The sequence below is a fragment of the Salarias fasciatus genome, chromosome 7 (genome assembly GCF_902148845.1).
Source record: "Salarias fasciatus chromosome 7, fSalaFa1.1, whole genome shotgun sequence".
In the NCBI taxonomy this organism is placed as follows: Eukaryota; Metazoa; Chordata; class Actinopteri; order Blenniiformes; family Blenniidae; genus Salarias; species Salarias fasciatus.
The window spans coordinates 5,656,671-5,672,691 of NC_043751.1; the positions used below are offsets into that span (position 1 = coordinate 5,656,671).

The 16,021-nt window shown below is 44.4% G+C and overlaps 1 protein-coding gene across 1 annotated transcript in view; it reads left to right on the forward strand.

Annotated features, from left to right (window-relative positions):
- The window catches only part of cspg4 (chondroitin sulfate proteoglycan 4), a 72,604-nt gene extending 57,266 nt beyond the window's left edge, over window positions 1-15,338 (forward strand). The window contains exons 7-11 of the mRNA XM_030096610.1: window positions 7,689-7,887; window positions 8,198-8,329; window positions 9,641-9,801; window positions 11,539-11,722; window positions 12,619-15,338. Coding sequence (XP_029952470.1) covers window positions 7,689-7,887; window positions 8,198-8,329; window positions 9,641-9,801; window positions 11,539-11,722; window positions 12,619-14,453 — 2,511 coding nt within the window. The 3' untranslated portion in view covers window positions 14,454-15,338. The remainder of the gene's footprint in view (window positions 1-7,688; window positions 7,888-8,197; window positions 8,330-9,640; window positions 9,802-11,538; window positions 11,723-12,618) is intronic.
- Window positions 15,339-16,021: the final 683 nt, after the last annotated feature.

The window sequence follows — 16,021 nt, forward strand, 5'->3', positions numbered from 1 at the left end:
ACATTTTTTATTGGGGTGTTTTAAAACTCTCAAATGAGTGTTTCATCCTAAAAAGAGGGAACTGGGAAAGCGAACGTGCCTGCCTTCAGTTTACTTCAGGTCACTGCAGTGTGCTGAAGGGAAGCTCTGAACTGACTGACAGGCTGAGGGAAATTCCCACCTGCTCCGCGCTTTGCATGATTGGCGTGATGCACAAATCACACAAAAATATAAAAGATGGGCAGATTAATGGCTTTACAACAGCAGATGAGATTGTGATGTGTCAGGAAGGAGGTCAATTTCTGAAAAAGCCTTCTGCTGGAGTCTCAGTTTGATTTTCTAACCAAACAGGATCTGAATTTCCACCCAAGAGAAGACGCAAAGGGATGAAGACACAAAGGTGCAATGATTGTATCAATCTGGGCTTTTACAGAGTTGTCGATTTAAACAGCAGAGAACTCTGAGTGAACTCTGCAGGCTTTACTGAACCTCCTCACATCTATAGGGTGACTGCTGGAGCTGCAGCTGCAGCCGGCCGTCATGAATCCTGTATGAACTCCGTTCACCTAAAGAGAAGGCAGAGAATTTCTCCACAGGTGCTGAGACTCCGAGGCTCGGCGTGTGATGTTCAGTGGTTTCACAGCTGAAGTGTTTGTGTCTGTTTGATTGGCCGGTCGGTCGGTCGGTCGGTCGGTCGGTCGGTCGGTCGGTCTGATTGGCTCCCAGCCCCACCTCTCCCTTAACCTGCACGCCAGCCAACAGCTAAACATCGGAGGATTAAACGCCAGTGTTTGGCGTATTCTTGGATTCCAGCGGTGGTTTTCAGAGCACCACTCCAGGCCTGGGATAAATACTGCAGCATTCTCACTGCTGTTGGTGGGTTTATGTGGACAGATTTCTTGATGTGGTTTTGTGTGAACGGAAAACGTTTTGTAAACTGAAGTGGTTTCTTATCGAGTCTGAAGCCCACAGATCACAGAGCACTCTGGGGCCATAGCCAAGAAACACTGGACTAAAGAAACTGCTGTTTACCCTCAATCAACCATCCAGCATTTCCTTTTAGTGGCACATTGGTTTAAGTCTCAAGTTTAAGTCTTGGGGACCCAGGTTTGAATCCCAATTTATGCAGCCATAATAGCTTTCTGTGGTGACTCCTTCAAAAGGAAGCAGCTGAATAGACCTTTTCAGTCATTTATACCACAGCATGTGACTCATGTGCATCATTTAACGCAAACCAAAACAAAGTCTGACTATGCATTGTTGCTAGGTCGAGATGCCAGTTATCAAATGTCCTTAAAGACGAAGGCCAGGAGATAATATTCATTCACCATATCAGAATATTTGCCACGCAGCAGCCTCGCCTTATTGATCAGCTCCATCACAGTTTTTGCTTTCAATCAGTAAACGAGTAAGTCTATTCCCTCTTCAAAAGAGTTTCTTTCTTCTTGTTCTTCTTCTTGCTTTGTGCTGCTCAGTGCACCTATCCTCAGACCGGCGATACTCCAGTGTGTGAGCTGCAACAGGTTGTCAAAGAGAATCGGAGAAGCCGCTGAGCTCTTTTATTTCAGGTCTAAAACGCAGCTGCAGTACAATAAGATGCTCGCCACTGAAATGAGCATTTCACACACCACACACATCCAAGCTGAAATGAAACACTCAGAAATGCACGATCATATTAAACAGTCAAGTCTGATAAAATAATTAAAGCATAATGACATTTTGAATATGTCTTATTTGAAAATATGCTAATGTGAGTCTTTTGTTGGCTGAATCTTTCTTACTCGTGTTTGTCTCGTGGACTCCAATTTGGGATTTTTATCTCTCACAGTGGGATTCTGCTAAAATATTATAATTGATTTAATTACTGTTCATAACTGATTTATCTAGTCGCGGACAGAAACACCGTCATTGGATTTCGAAGTGAAATTAAGTGTCTTCCTCTTCTCAGGTTGTTCTGATAACTCAGCTTGGCGGTCGTTATCCAGTGTCAGAGGAGGATGTGACGCCTGTACAGCCACACCGCTAAAGCACAGTGGCAAAAAAAAAAAAAAAGTGTTTCTATTAGTTTTCACCTTGATTTATTTGAATCTGCAGCGGGTTTCACACCCAGTTTCCTGTGAGGTCTCAGGCTGATCTACATCAGCTGTGAGAGAAAAGTTGTGTGCGGATCTGCGGGGTAGATTCTGGTGCTCGGTGGCGCCCGGGCAGTTGGAAAAAGCCAGCAGTAATCAGCTCACAGAGCTGGAAGCCTGACTGTGTCGTTCAGCCCTCCCCGCTCTCTCTCTGCCTGTGGCTCCCCCGTCTCCCTGGCAACCCGTATTTTTGGAAAACCAAGATGGTCGCCGAGACCGCGGCTCTGGCGGAGCGAGGGCGGCATCCGATCCCCGCGACTCCTCCGCTGCGGCTGCAGAATGCAACATAATGATACGTGGAAGCGTAACCCACGCACAGCGGCGCTCGGGTTGATTTGAGGCGGGAAGCGTGTGAGCGTAGCGACCTCTGATCAGACGCGATGACGAACGTGGCTCGAGCTCTCCATCGATGCCCTCTGGCCCGGTCTGCAGGGCGCAGCTGGTCTTGATTAGACTTTACAGCCGGCCGGTGACTGCCAGCTTCCTCTTGGCTGTTTGCATTCTTCCCACCATCCATCCATCTATCTGTCCGTCCGTCTATCGTACCAATCCTAGTCAGTTTCATGCCTCGTGGAGACATAAAACAGGACATGGGCCATGCTGTCCATCTGGGCGTCAGAGCTGCAGATGTGCTGCTGAAATCTAAACAGAATACTTCTCATGATCCTCCGTGCAGCTTCAGACTCAACACACCAGTGGGCCTTGACCTGAAACCGGTCCAGGATCTGAGGGGCCCGGCCTCAGACATCCGGCGCCCCTCAGAGCCGTCAGCATTTCTGAGGCCGCGGTATCCTGTTGAGTCATCAGCAAACTCAGTCATTCGCCGGTGGTGGCGACTTCATTACCGCCTCCAAATGAAATATCAGCCACTGTGTTCAATCAAATTGCATTTGCAGCCCATCCTCTTTGGTGCTAAATGCATTGATTGTTATATAAACCATCAATTAGCAGGGCCATTTTCAGATTACCTGCCCCAGTTGCTGTGATGTCTGGACATGAGGCAGAGCGGGATAACGGGGCCATCTAGTGGCGGGAGGCGGGGACTGCAGCGGAAACATATTCTGCCCTGAATCTCCTGCACACTTTGGGACTTATGTAATATCAGCGTTGCCCTCATGTGTATCATAGTCTATAGATTAAAGGATTAAACAAGATGAAATAGGATAAATTGTCTTTTTTTTTTTCAATGGTTGGAAATCAATGAAAAATAAACAATGTCATTTTTGGGAGACAGTCCACTGATGCATACTACAGATTCTACGACAACACCTCACACTTTACAAATATGTTCAATCCACAGGCCACAGGTTCCTCTCTGAAAAATAAAGAATGCTTCGTTCATACAACAATTTAATTTATTTGATTGTCTTATTATTAGTATTATTCAATTTCAGTGAATTTCAATTGGTAAAAACATGAAAGAATATCATGAAACTGTCTATATTTACTATAAGCTTACCATCACAATGTATATTTTGCTTGTTTATAGTTTGCTTATTGGTATTGCTCCAGTTTTCATGTCAATTCCCCATTTTGGTGTTTGCTTTTTCTTTTAGAGTGTATGAAGAAAAACAAACCCTCAGTCTGAACGATGAGAAGAACACCAGCACAGAAGCTGAAGGTTTTCTGAGAGTGAATAAGAATCCAGGCACGTTTTCTTGTTGTACCTGAGATTCAGTCGCCAAACGTTGTTGAAATAAGTCCCGTATTTGACGCAAAGAGAGCCTTTTCTCTTCTTCGCCATTCTCAATATTAGCGCTGTGCTGCCAGAAGCTGAATGTGGGATAATATGAGCTCTTTTCATGGTGAAAAATGATGTCTTTGTGTCATTACAGCACTTAGGCCTGCTACAGTGCTTCTTGATGCTGAGAATATTGTCCAGGTGGGTGGTGCTATTATCAGCTGAGTCATCTCTGCATACTGCACCACGTCTGGAGCCACCAGAAGGACTATCTCTCTTGTTTTTTTGTGCACTTTTATGAAGAGAGGGATAAAATAAAGGGGTGGGCATGCATCGAGTAGCTGTCTGGTCCGCAGTGCAGAGAGGATGGTGGGTGTTCTGCCTGAAGGCAAACAGCTCCTCTTCCACCCTCTCCAGCCGAGTGCAGATTTGGGCTCCGAATGTTTGGGTTATTCTCCACTCTCCCAGCATGGGCGAGCCCCCAGACAAACTGCGAAGCCTTTCTCACCGCAGGCCCCAGAAGAAAAGCACCCAGAGGAGGCAGAGATCTCTCAAACCTGATATCATACGATCGCTGCGAGCCTCAACAACAGGCTGGAGGGAAGAAAAGCTCTGCGTGTTGATGTAGGATGATACAATGCAGAGGAGAGTCCAAACCAACGTATTCGTGCAGGTTTTTGCTGGTTCAGGTGGGCTTTCTCCTGCCCCGTGCAGCTCTGCCATCAGGCCTGAAGAGCTGCTGGTGTTTGAGATGCTTCCTGTTGGATGTAGTTTTTATCTTTCACTCTTGGTTTGTAACCATGGTCACAAGGAGTAGTACTTAGTAACTATGGATACAAAGTGATTTACGATAAGAACGGGGGATAAAACCGGAAAAACGTAGAATAATGACTGAAACGTCAGGAGACTTAAAAACAGCACGGATGAATAAAAGCCATTCAACAGAAGTGAGTGATTTAAAATAAAGAACTGACTTTTCGGTCAGTTCTTGAAACTGACTTCCACATGTTGGATCATTTCTTTGAATTTTATATTTAAGGGAATGACAGTAGCCCTGCCTGGAGGATAAACAAGTATGAATTAGCTTTTCCAAATGAGGTGGCCTTCATAAAAACTTCACTGCAGCTCAAACAGGATCTGAGGCACCCGTAAACTACAATGTGAGCTTATTTAAAATACCAGCTATGGTCTACAAACTCTTCAAAACCTGGGCTGTTTTCATTTCCAAACATGATGGACTTTGTGAAAGCTTCGCCCTGCGTTTACCTCCAAATGTCAGCACATCTCCACACAGCGACTCCCAAATCAGCCCAGCTGAATGAATGGGTTTGATGCAAAACAAGTCAAAGTCAACATTTGAATATGATTGTTTCGATGCGGTTCAGCCAACAATTATACTTGAAAAAACTTTATATAGGTTGTTAGACTGGTAGTTCTGTCAATTCTTCTTATGTGCAACTTAACTAATGAGAATCATTGCAAATAAACCAACTCCAGAAATGTGTTGCTTTGCCACATTCTGTCCTTCTGATTCCCTTTTGCTTCTGAGTAATGCTTAAATTCATTTCCTATTAATAGTCTAGCAGCAGTGTACACTTGAGCGTAAATGGAACAAAGATGAAATCTAGCTTTTAAACGAAAACAACAACCCCGAGTGTTTTTATTGACGGACGGCAGTTTGAGATGTTGATGCTCGGAGAGCTCTGATTGAATGGGATGCCATAAGCAGCAGTCTGTAAGGAAACTGAATTATACACTCCACAACACATTGGTTCTATTGAATCAGTCCACAGGAGTGTGAAGCGCCGCAGAAGATACAGAGGAATATTTTTCTGTGATGCCAAGCCATAAAATGTGAAGATTGAACTCACTTTGGAGGAGTGAAAAAAATTAGAAAATATGCCGTTATGGATGATCAGTCAAGTCACTTCAGTCATGACTAAAACTGTTCTTTACAAAATTCCCCCAAAATTTGATGACATTTTTGTTGCTGTTGTTTGTGCTTTCTTTTTTCTTGTTCTTCTTCTTTTTTCTTTCCTTTTTTTTTGGAGTGAGGAGGTGTTTAGATATCCCAAAAAAAAGAAAAAAAACATTGAGCTGACCAAAACAGCATATTTCTGTAAAGGCCGGCAGCTTGCACGATATAGCGCTTTATTTGAAAAATAAGTATGATAAATTTAAGAATAGATACATAGAAACGTTTGCTCTGTTTTACAAAATGAACATTTGCACCAGTCTTCACATATTCACTCCAGTGATTCTGAATGCAACAAGCTGAACCGGACTCCCAGAGGAGAAGCCACTGCTGAGTCTGCGGCTCGTGGAGGTCTGAATAAATGAAACGGAACTTGTGGAAATCATGTAGGAACAGTATTAAAACATGAAGAAGGAAAGGCAAAACAAGGACTTTTGGAATAATCACGTATTGTTGTATTGATTGTCAGTATTCAATATTTAGTAAATACAACTGTCTGCCAGAGGTACGGTGTTTTACTAACACTCTCTGTGGATATTTGAGCTGAAGCCAAGCTTTAACCTAACGACCACATTAACAACATCAACTGTTATTGCAGCAGACAGATAACGTGCGCATTTCATCTGATAAACTCTTAAATATCTATGCGACTTCCTACCATAAACCCAGCCAAGGTTTACATACACATTACACACAGATCTTAACTGATTCAAATGACTAAATTTGACATTTTCCAGTAGCTCCCAACATCCATGCATGTTGGCAACAAAGCTCTGCTCAGCAGACACGGCGATAAAAGTAGTGTGAATTCCTTTAATCTATTGTACCGAGAATAAATAAGAGTGAGTCAGTGAGGCTGGTGCTATTTAAATCAGGGGAATGTCCCAAAGAGAGTTTAATTAAAGTATTTTGGCTGCAGTCACAGTAGATTGCAAATAAACTCCACCCTTAAGCGGCTAACAGCTGACACTGTTAATGTAGCGTGACTGGGTTGTGTGATCTGCTGGGTTCAGCTCCCATGAACCACTTGGCACATGACAGGAAAGAGTTTTCTGAAATCGCTGCATTTTTTTTTTTTTTTTTTTCCGCCTTTGATTTACACATCAATAATGGCCGTTATTTGTCTTGGCTGAGGTCTTTTCTTCCCCGTGTCCTCATTAGACTAGAGTTTCACCTCACTCCGCTCAGATGTTTTATTTTGAAGTTTCGACCGGCTGTTTTTCAACCGAAAGTGCCGTTCACTCTCCGCCTGCGTGTCTTAATTTGCACACGCCACCGTCAATTTCATAGCCATTCTTTAAGGGTCATTGAAAGTCGGCGGATTGAGCTGGCACAGAGATAAATAAGGCAGCTTCAGAGAAAGTGGGCCCAACACAAAAGCCACTCATTACAGCCTGTCTGGCGCTTCGAGAAAATAACTCCTGCCACATGTCACATGTGAATATTACGTGCCGTGCAGCGTTTTCACCTCTAAATATAGCCGACTGTCACTGAGCGACGGAGTATTAACGTCTGGTGTCTTCTCCTCTATCTGGGGTCTTGGAGGAAGACGGGAGTGGCGGCGTCGGAGGGCGAGCGGCGCTCCAGATCGATACGCACCTCTTACCGCAGGGCAGCCGCGGCTCACTTTCCCCCAACTGAATCCTGCTATTTAAGAATGCCTTTCCCAGGATCTGGCCCATTTCTTTCACTTAATGCTCCCTTCAGCCGGCCGACCATTAGAAGTCCATTAAAGACCCTCTACCCAGGGAGAGTCGTTCGGGCTCCATCTTCTGATAACGGGAGCGTCTGGCCTGCCATGGAGGAATAATTAACCTTTTAAATTGTTACTTTGGAGTCGGCTTGCTGATTTTTCTACTTTGTTTCTCTGTATATGTGCACCGCCGCCCCCCTCCGTTCACTTCACCTGGATGCTTCGCAGGTTCTGGCGGGCGAGGAGGCCGATATCACCTCCAGCATGCTGAGCACCGAGGACGCCGACACCGCCCCCGACGAGCTGGTCTACCACGTGGAGATGGAGACCAACGGCGTGGTGGCGCTGAAGGAGGCGCCCGAGGACGGCGTCCTCAACTTCACGCAGGCGCACATCAACAACGGGGAGGTCATCTTCATCCACGAAGGTGAGGCCGGGCTGCGGTGTAATGAGGTTACTATCTACGACCTCCACCTGCCTCTCCGCTGCCTCCGTATCTCTGTAGAGTAATAAGTATGTCACTGGTATTGATCAATAAGCCAATTAAACCCCGTGGATATACTGCGGCCGTGCCGTGTGCGAAACTCCGCTCAGACACGCCTTTTATTAAACACCGCTGCTGCCCTCTGCATCTATAACGGCAGTCAGCAGGAATAAAGTTTAGGAAGCAAATAAAGACAGAACGGTAGATTGAACTAAAGGAGTGATCATTCGTCTTCCTCCTCCTCCTCCTCCAGGTGAAGAGTCTGGCGGCTTCAGTTTCACTGTGACAGACGGCGAGCACACGTCTCCCCTCTACCGATTCGTCGTCACGGCCCGGCCTCTCACCATCACCATGGTAACGCAGGAGGACCTCATGGTCTTTCCAGGTAAGAGGGATGAACCTCGGAGACGAGTGGAGACAATACCAGCTTCTGCCGTCTCTGTTTCCTGTCTGCCTCACGCCAACAGGCGGGTGTCGCTTTAAACCACGTGTGTTCTGAGAATAGTGGTGTCCAATACAGTCGAGCTGCTTTCTGATCTGAAACCAGCCACAGCTGGCATCGCCGATACTGAAACGACACTGACAGTTTGTAGAAAATCCTGATCTGTGAGGGTATCCATGACTTCATCTGTCAAACGAGTTAAAGATATTTTCTTTGTAATTCTAGTCATAATAAAGACACCATGTCAGTTTCTGAGTCCAGTTATACACCTTTAATATCAACACTCATCACACAGGAGAGAGAAGAAGGATAAACTCCTGACAATGAGCGACAGATAGGATGGAAATATCCTTAAACTTTGATGAAAGGACACGTGTAAGAGCAGAGACTACAGAAAATATTGAAGTTCTTACATGGCAATCCTTTTAATGTAACCATGTCATTGCTTTTGCTCCCTGGTCAGAAAGCTGATTTTGTTTTCTCTTGCATGCAGTGACTAACTCTGCTCATTGTTTAGATCACTGTACCAGGTGTTTCTGCACAAACAGGATCGACCTTTATGACTGCAAATCTTAAGGAGGTGTTAAGTCAGTTTTGTGTTTCCTTATGGGGATCAAAGTTACTTTAACTGTGTTTTTTTCTGGATTATTTACAGACAAATAAATTAGAAACACATTTCAATGTCATACAGTCTTGTCCAGCACCAGATGGGGATGTGAAAGTGATTCATGTCATATTGAATTAAAAATATGTACATGTGGAAGCAATCAAGCTCTGACTAATCAAGGATTATGATAGTTTTACGGCTGTTTTCGATTATTCAACTTATTTTACAGCAGATGTAGGGTTTGTTTTCTTCTTTTTGATGTAAATGTGCCAAACAGAGCACTATTTTGATCACTTTGGAATTTAAAGGAACTGGACTTGAATCAAACATTTGCTGAACAAGGACATCTTGTGGCCAAAAGTATGAATTACAGGGGAAAAAGATTGCTGCGCATCATCCTGAGTCAGCTGTTAAACCTCCACAGTGTTCAGGTGTGAAAGTTTACTAATCCACACTATATGTATAAAATCTGTTGCTGCATTCTTTACATCATTTATCAATATTGTGAAGCTTTTCTGCTCTAATGCTTAAATCCCTTCCAAATTTAGAGGCTTTAATAAATTCTTGTTTGATTTTCACGAAGCCAGACGGTGGAGTTCCTCAGAACTGTCCCAGAAAAACATGTGTGTGTGCTTGTTTTCCCGCAGGAACCAGGCAGCAGATTACGAGTGCCAACCTGGGAGCCGTGACCAACGAGGACGGGAACGAGATCAGCTACTCGCTCGTCCGCCCGCCTCGTCTGGGGAGGCTGATCCTGGCCAACGACAGGAACCAGTACGAGGAGATCAACCAGTTCTCACAGACTCAGGTAGTAACTTTAATTCAGTGAGTGGTGTTGCAGAAATATTTTCTGGTTTTACCTCCCAAGACTGCTTTCTGAAACCGCAACTATTGCGCTTTATTTAAATTTTCACATGGATCTTTTGGAAAATGGTGAAACTGAGCAGAATAAACCAGTTTTAACTCCTGCTGCCTTACCTTATTAGAAAACTGTTAAAAAATAATCATTTATTCTTGACATGCTTTTCTATTAAACGGTCTATCGGGGTGTGACTCTAAACCCTTTCAAAGAATTACTCATCTATCGGATGATCTTTTCTGATGGTTCCCTACTCCTTTCCCTCCAGATTTCCTTTAAAAAAAAAAAAAAAAAAAAAAAAAAAAAAATTAAAAAAAAGGGCTGTGGACTCTTTCCAAAATTTGATTTTCCGAAATAGTGCAGTAAACCCACACGCTGGCAGACGCTTCCACTCTCACTCGCAAACAAAAGTAAAATCAAATCAATTCAAATATCCCCAGGTCTGCTCCAGTTCCCCGAAAGAGTCTTGTTTTGGTTTTTCTTTGACATGAACAAATCTAATTTTCACAAAACTCAAAGCAGGAAAAGCCCGAGCCTGTCTCAGTCCCAGTGCTGTAACCAAGGTTATCCTAGTCTGGGGGCGCTGCAGTGGATTTTGCCTTTAGTGTTTTCTTTTGGCTTGGTTAGTTTTTAAAGCTTTTAGTTTAGTTTATATTAGTTTTAATGCTAAAGTTTTTTTTTGTTGTCAAATCAGGTGCTATAGCCACAATTATGGGGTCACACGGTGGAGCAGTGGTTCGCTCTCTCGCCTCACAGTTTGGTCAGTCATGAGTTCTAATGCATTCCTGTGCTGAGTTTGCATGTTCTCCTTGTGTGTGTGTGCGTGTGTGTGTGGGTGAGTGTGTGTGGGTTTTCTCCAGGCACGCCAGTTTCTCCCCACAGTGAAGAGCGAGAAGAAGAAAAGCAGGAACGTCTATCTCGTCCATAAACAATAAACTTTAAAAACTAATCGGTGGTAAAAATGAAAAAAAACGAGAGAGAAATCAATGAGAAAAAATATGAATATTTTCTCTTTAATTTGAGTTTTGCAAACATACAATACCGTTTTTATTTACTTTATTGAGCTCAGTTGAGACCCACTGATTCTAATTAAAAAAAATTAGACGTAAACATCTCCAGTGCGATTTTTAGTGTTTTACAGGAATTACAGTGCACACCACTAGACAGTTTGTTCACATTCACCTGGGAATAAATCATGAATGCTTTCTTCATTTCCATCTCTGGCCATGTTTGGAAGGCCATGAGAGCAAATTCTTTTCCTGAAAGTTGCACAGTTTGACAGAAACACAAAAGCACGCTTCGCTCGTGCACGTATGCTCGGCTGTGTGAGACGGAGGGGAGTTGAGTTTGGGACACAGAGACCTCACAGGAAGTCGCATTCCAGCTCCTGGACCCTGTATCCCAGCACGTCCGAGCCAAATCCACTCCCTTTCACAAACGTCAGAAGAAATTAGATAAATAATTTAATTTATTGGTGAACTTCAGGCATTTTATTTCAGCAAAGCGAGTCAAATTGAAATAAATTATCAATAAATGACCATCTGAATCAGTTCATTTAACTTCAGTTGTGCTGCACAGGTCATTTAAGTGGACATTCGTACCGCAAACTAAGAAAATACAAAGATCAACGCTTGCTAAAGTGGGAAGCATCTGAACGTCCCCGATTCTGTCTCCTCTGACCTGCAGCTGGAGGCAGGGGCCGTCTACTACGAGCATCAGATCCCCGAGGAGCCGTTCTGGGTGGTGAGGGACTCCGTGGAGCTCACGCTGTCGTCCCAGCCGGCTCCAGATGTGCGCCACATCCTGCCCATCACCGTCTCTTACTACGCTGCTCACCGAAACATCTCGTCCCAGCTGTGGAAGAACAAAGGTAACAAAAATAAAATAAAAAATAACAAATGCAACTTTTTCTCTAAGGCAGACTCAAGAGGATGAATTCACCTGAAATCCATCGAAAACTAGAACTTTTGTGTGCAAGTCTTTTAGTGTTTTCTGAGCGAGCAATACACCCACTTAGAATGTTAATTAATTCAGTAGAAAAACAAACTGTCCTTAAACTCACCAGAGATGTAGTGAAGGCTGTTGCCAGCTTATTTTGGTTGCTCAATAGACAAAAGATGTAACATAATTTGCATGTAAGATTAATCCAAATGGAATATTTTTGCATCTTTCTCCTCTAACTTTATTCTTGTGTTCATTTTTTTATTAAATTTCATGTAGAATTAAATTCGAATGCATTACTGTAGGGTAAAGAACGTAATCATATGGTTACGATCCACACTCTGATAAGTTTTGGGGATTATAGTTTTATGTTACTTTTTAAAAGAGTGCAACAATAGATAATGTTTATGAATGAGGTTTAAAAAGGTCGAAGTCTATCCTAAAATCCCAGTCACTGGTGACTCACCTCAGAGATTGAGTTTGATCATAATAAGATTGGTTCCTATGAATGATTAATCTAACCTTTTCCTGGGAACTTGGAGCCCATCCTTTAATTGTGAATATTCTTGTAATTTACTGTATTTTCTTCACTGCTTAAACAATCCAAAGTTATAAAAGGATTTATAACGCCTCTGCTTCTGTGGCTTCCAAAACAACAAGCCCCCACTCCATCTGTCGCTCCAAATCCGCCAACAGCCCGAATGCGATGTGCTGCATAATTTAATGTCAACGAGAGAAAGAAAAAAAACGAATGCTAAATGTCTTTTTTTCCTGACAAATTTGATAACATTTAAAATACTGCTGGCATGTTTTGTTTCTCCTCAGGCCTGGATGTTGTGCAGGGCCAGAGGAAAACCATTGACATGTCCATTCTGGATGCCTCCAACCTTCTGGCGAGCCTGCCTGAAGAGAAGCGAGACGACGCGGATGTGGTCTTTGAGATAAAGCGATTTCCGGATCACGGTCGGATCACCCTGGGTGGTCAGGATCTGCCCCGCAATGCCCCGTCCTTCATGCAGGAAGATGTAGCTCAAGGAAAACTGGAGTACCTTCACGACGACTCAGGCGCTTCCTTCGACAGCTTTTCTTTCAGGGCCCGTCTGAAGACGGACGGCCGCGGTGTGCCCTCGCCTGCCGAGTCCGTGGTTCTGGAGGAGATCTTCAACATCTCCATCAAACGGCGGGGATCTGACCCTCCTGAACTTGTCACGATGGACTCGCTTCTGGAAGTTCTTCAAGGCTCCATGACCACCTTGACCCAGAAACATCTCAACACCCAAGACGAAGACAGTCCACCAGACGAGGTGCACTTCAGAGTGACCAAAGCGCCGCGCAATGGTCAACTTGTGAACGTGCGCACCATGGATCCGCTCTCTGAGTTCACACAAGAGATGGTAAATCACGGGGAGGTGGGTTTCCACAGTGACGACAGTCTCACAGGTGGCTACGTTGAATTCATCTTGTCAGATGGAGAACACCAAACAGAACCATACACGCTGCACATCGGCATCCTGGCTCGCACGCTCGTTCTGGACAAAGCCCCTGAGATCAAGGTGAAACAGGGCGACGATGAGACCCTGCTCACAGAAGAGATGCTAAAAGCCACCACAGGCGGCCCCGTTGAGGAGGACATCCTTTACAAAATCACAAGTGTTCCTAAGTATGCAGCTGTCATGGTGGACCGGCTGCCTACGTCTGCTTTCACCCAGAAACTGATTCAAGAAGGCAGAGTCAGCGTCCGTTTTATCAAGTCCACTTCGCCTCGAGACAGTGTAGCATTTGAAGCTCGGAGTAAGGCTGCTAATGTCTCCTCTGTTCTCAACATCACCGTGCAGCCTCTGGCCAACATTGCCCAGAACCCTCTTCTGCCTCAGGGCACGCTTGTCCAACTGGACAGGAAGCTCCTGGATGCTACACCGCTGGCCAACAAGACCAGGACCTCCCCCAGCTTCTCCGTCATCCAGCAGCCTCGAGGGGCTCGTTTTGTGAGGTCCGGCGGTCCCGAGGCAGGCCAGCCTGTGGACTCGTTCAGTCAGAAAGAACTGGATGAGGGCCGCGTGGCAATGGAAATCCTTGACGGCTCCTCCGGATCACGTGGCACTTCCACACACGATGAGGCCCGCTTCCTGCTCAAAGCCAACGGGGTCCCTCCTGCAGAGTGTGTGCTTTCCTTCAAGACTGGCCCGTACAATGCATCTGGAGTTTACCCCGCAACTCTCTTGAGGCTTCCATCAGACGTCCCCAAGGACATTCCCAGTGTAGCCACTCCAGCCGGCCCTCACTGGGGGGGCCGGCCTTATGGCGATGGCACCACCGCAGCACCCTCTGACCCGGGCTCCCATGGAAAAGCAGTTTCCCGGAACTCCAACTTCTGGTCCATTCTCATCCCCATCCTGGTAGTCCTCCTCCTCCTCCTGCTGGCGGCCATGTTGGCCTACTACCTGATCCGAAAGAACAAGACGGGCAAGCACGACGTCCAGACGGCAGGGTCCAAGCCGCCCAAAAACGGAGAGGTGGCTGGCGCAGAAACCTTTCGCAAAACTGACCCGGCCAACAACATCCCCATGTCCAACGTGAACTCCAAAGACGCAGACCCGGAGTTGTTGCAGCACTGTCGGACAACGAACCCGGCGTTGAAAAAGAACCAGTACTGGGTCTGAAACACTTTGAGATGGGACACAGAGGGAGGTTGATCCTCTAGTGTTTGGAAGAAGAAGAAGAAGAAAAAAAATCATTCCTCTCAGTATTAAAGACCTCTTGCCACAGCAGTTTAAATGATAGAAATTTCTGGATGCAATTGTTTTACTTATCTCAGCATAACTGTGGACAGACTCTCAGGCAACGAAACACTGAATACTGATTGGCAAAGAAAGAGGCAGTTTCTTATCTTAGGAGGTTTGTGCCATGTCTATTTATTTTAGTTTCATCATTCCGTTGTCGAAGGGCACAAATGAAGACATAAACATGCTTTATGTTTGCAACAAAAGAGAAAGGTATTTTGGGTGTGCTCTCTTATTGTATTCCATATGATATCATAGGCCAATATTATTCATTTGAGTGGATAAGTAAGTTGGAGTTATGGTTCTTGTTTGTTTTGGTTTGGGGTTCATCGGAAAAGTTGATGAGTTTGTACTTAAGTGAAGTGAAGATACGTCATATTAGCAAGAAGATGACAAACTGCCTCTTTGTGTTTTCTATTGATTTTTCACTTTTTTAAAGGTACCATCATGTGTCGTTTCTCAGGGGTAAATTCAGTTTAAAGGTGAACATTCACATTTAGAAAACATTGACTTTCTTTCTGAGGGATGGATCAGGATCGGTACTACTTTCATATCTGCTGATGCATCCACTTGAGGAACATGGTTCACTGTCCATTTCCAGATGAAGGGTTTATGTTGTTTTGAGCTTTTCAGCTAAACTAAGCTGATGGTTTTCTGACTAAACATTTATGTTTGACCAACAGAAATGTGAGAACCATCAGCCTTTTTCATGCAACACTTTACAAGAGAGCAAATAAGCTATTTTTCCTATTATTTTGAAATCCTAACGAAAAAAAAGCAAGTCTCCAGAAATATGCAAACTATTGATATGTTCAAGCAACATGTTTTTGAAAACTGCTATATTTATATTTCTGGGCTTCTCGACCGAATAATTACGTTATGTAGCGGCACCAAAGCTGGAGAAAAGACAATGATCTGGGTTTAAACAAGGTTATCGTTTCAAAACAATCTGCTACTTGATACATTGAGCAGACTAATTTGTCCGTGTCATCAATATCTCTGCCCGAGGAGATCATTATTTTTAGAAAATGGGTGGTAATGGCCTGCAGGAGTCAACAGTGTTTGCTTCTACAGCTCTGCTGAAGTTGTCAGGAAAAGCAGTTTTTGCTGAAGTCTGGGTTGCATCAAAAGTGACTTCAGTGTGCAAGGAGAACAAGAAAAACAAGAACCGTTCCACATTAAAAAAAAGCTTGTGTTGACAATATGCACAGGTTCAGCTAAACTCTTCAACTCTTCTTTCACCTCTCATTATTTCAGTGTTCCTGTAAAACCCACTGGACTGGCACAGCACTGACCACATAACTACTCAAGGCAGGATGTTTTGGTTTGCTTTTTTGTTTTTTTCCCCAAAGTTTTGCTCTTCAGCGCATCCGAATTGGCCAACAAACAGGGGTGAGGTCACTGCAAACTGGGATGTGTCCAATTTCCAAGTCTGCAATTAGAGACTC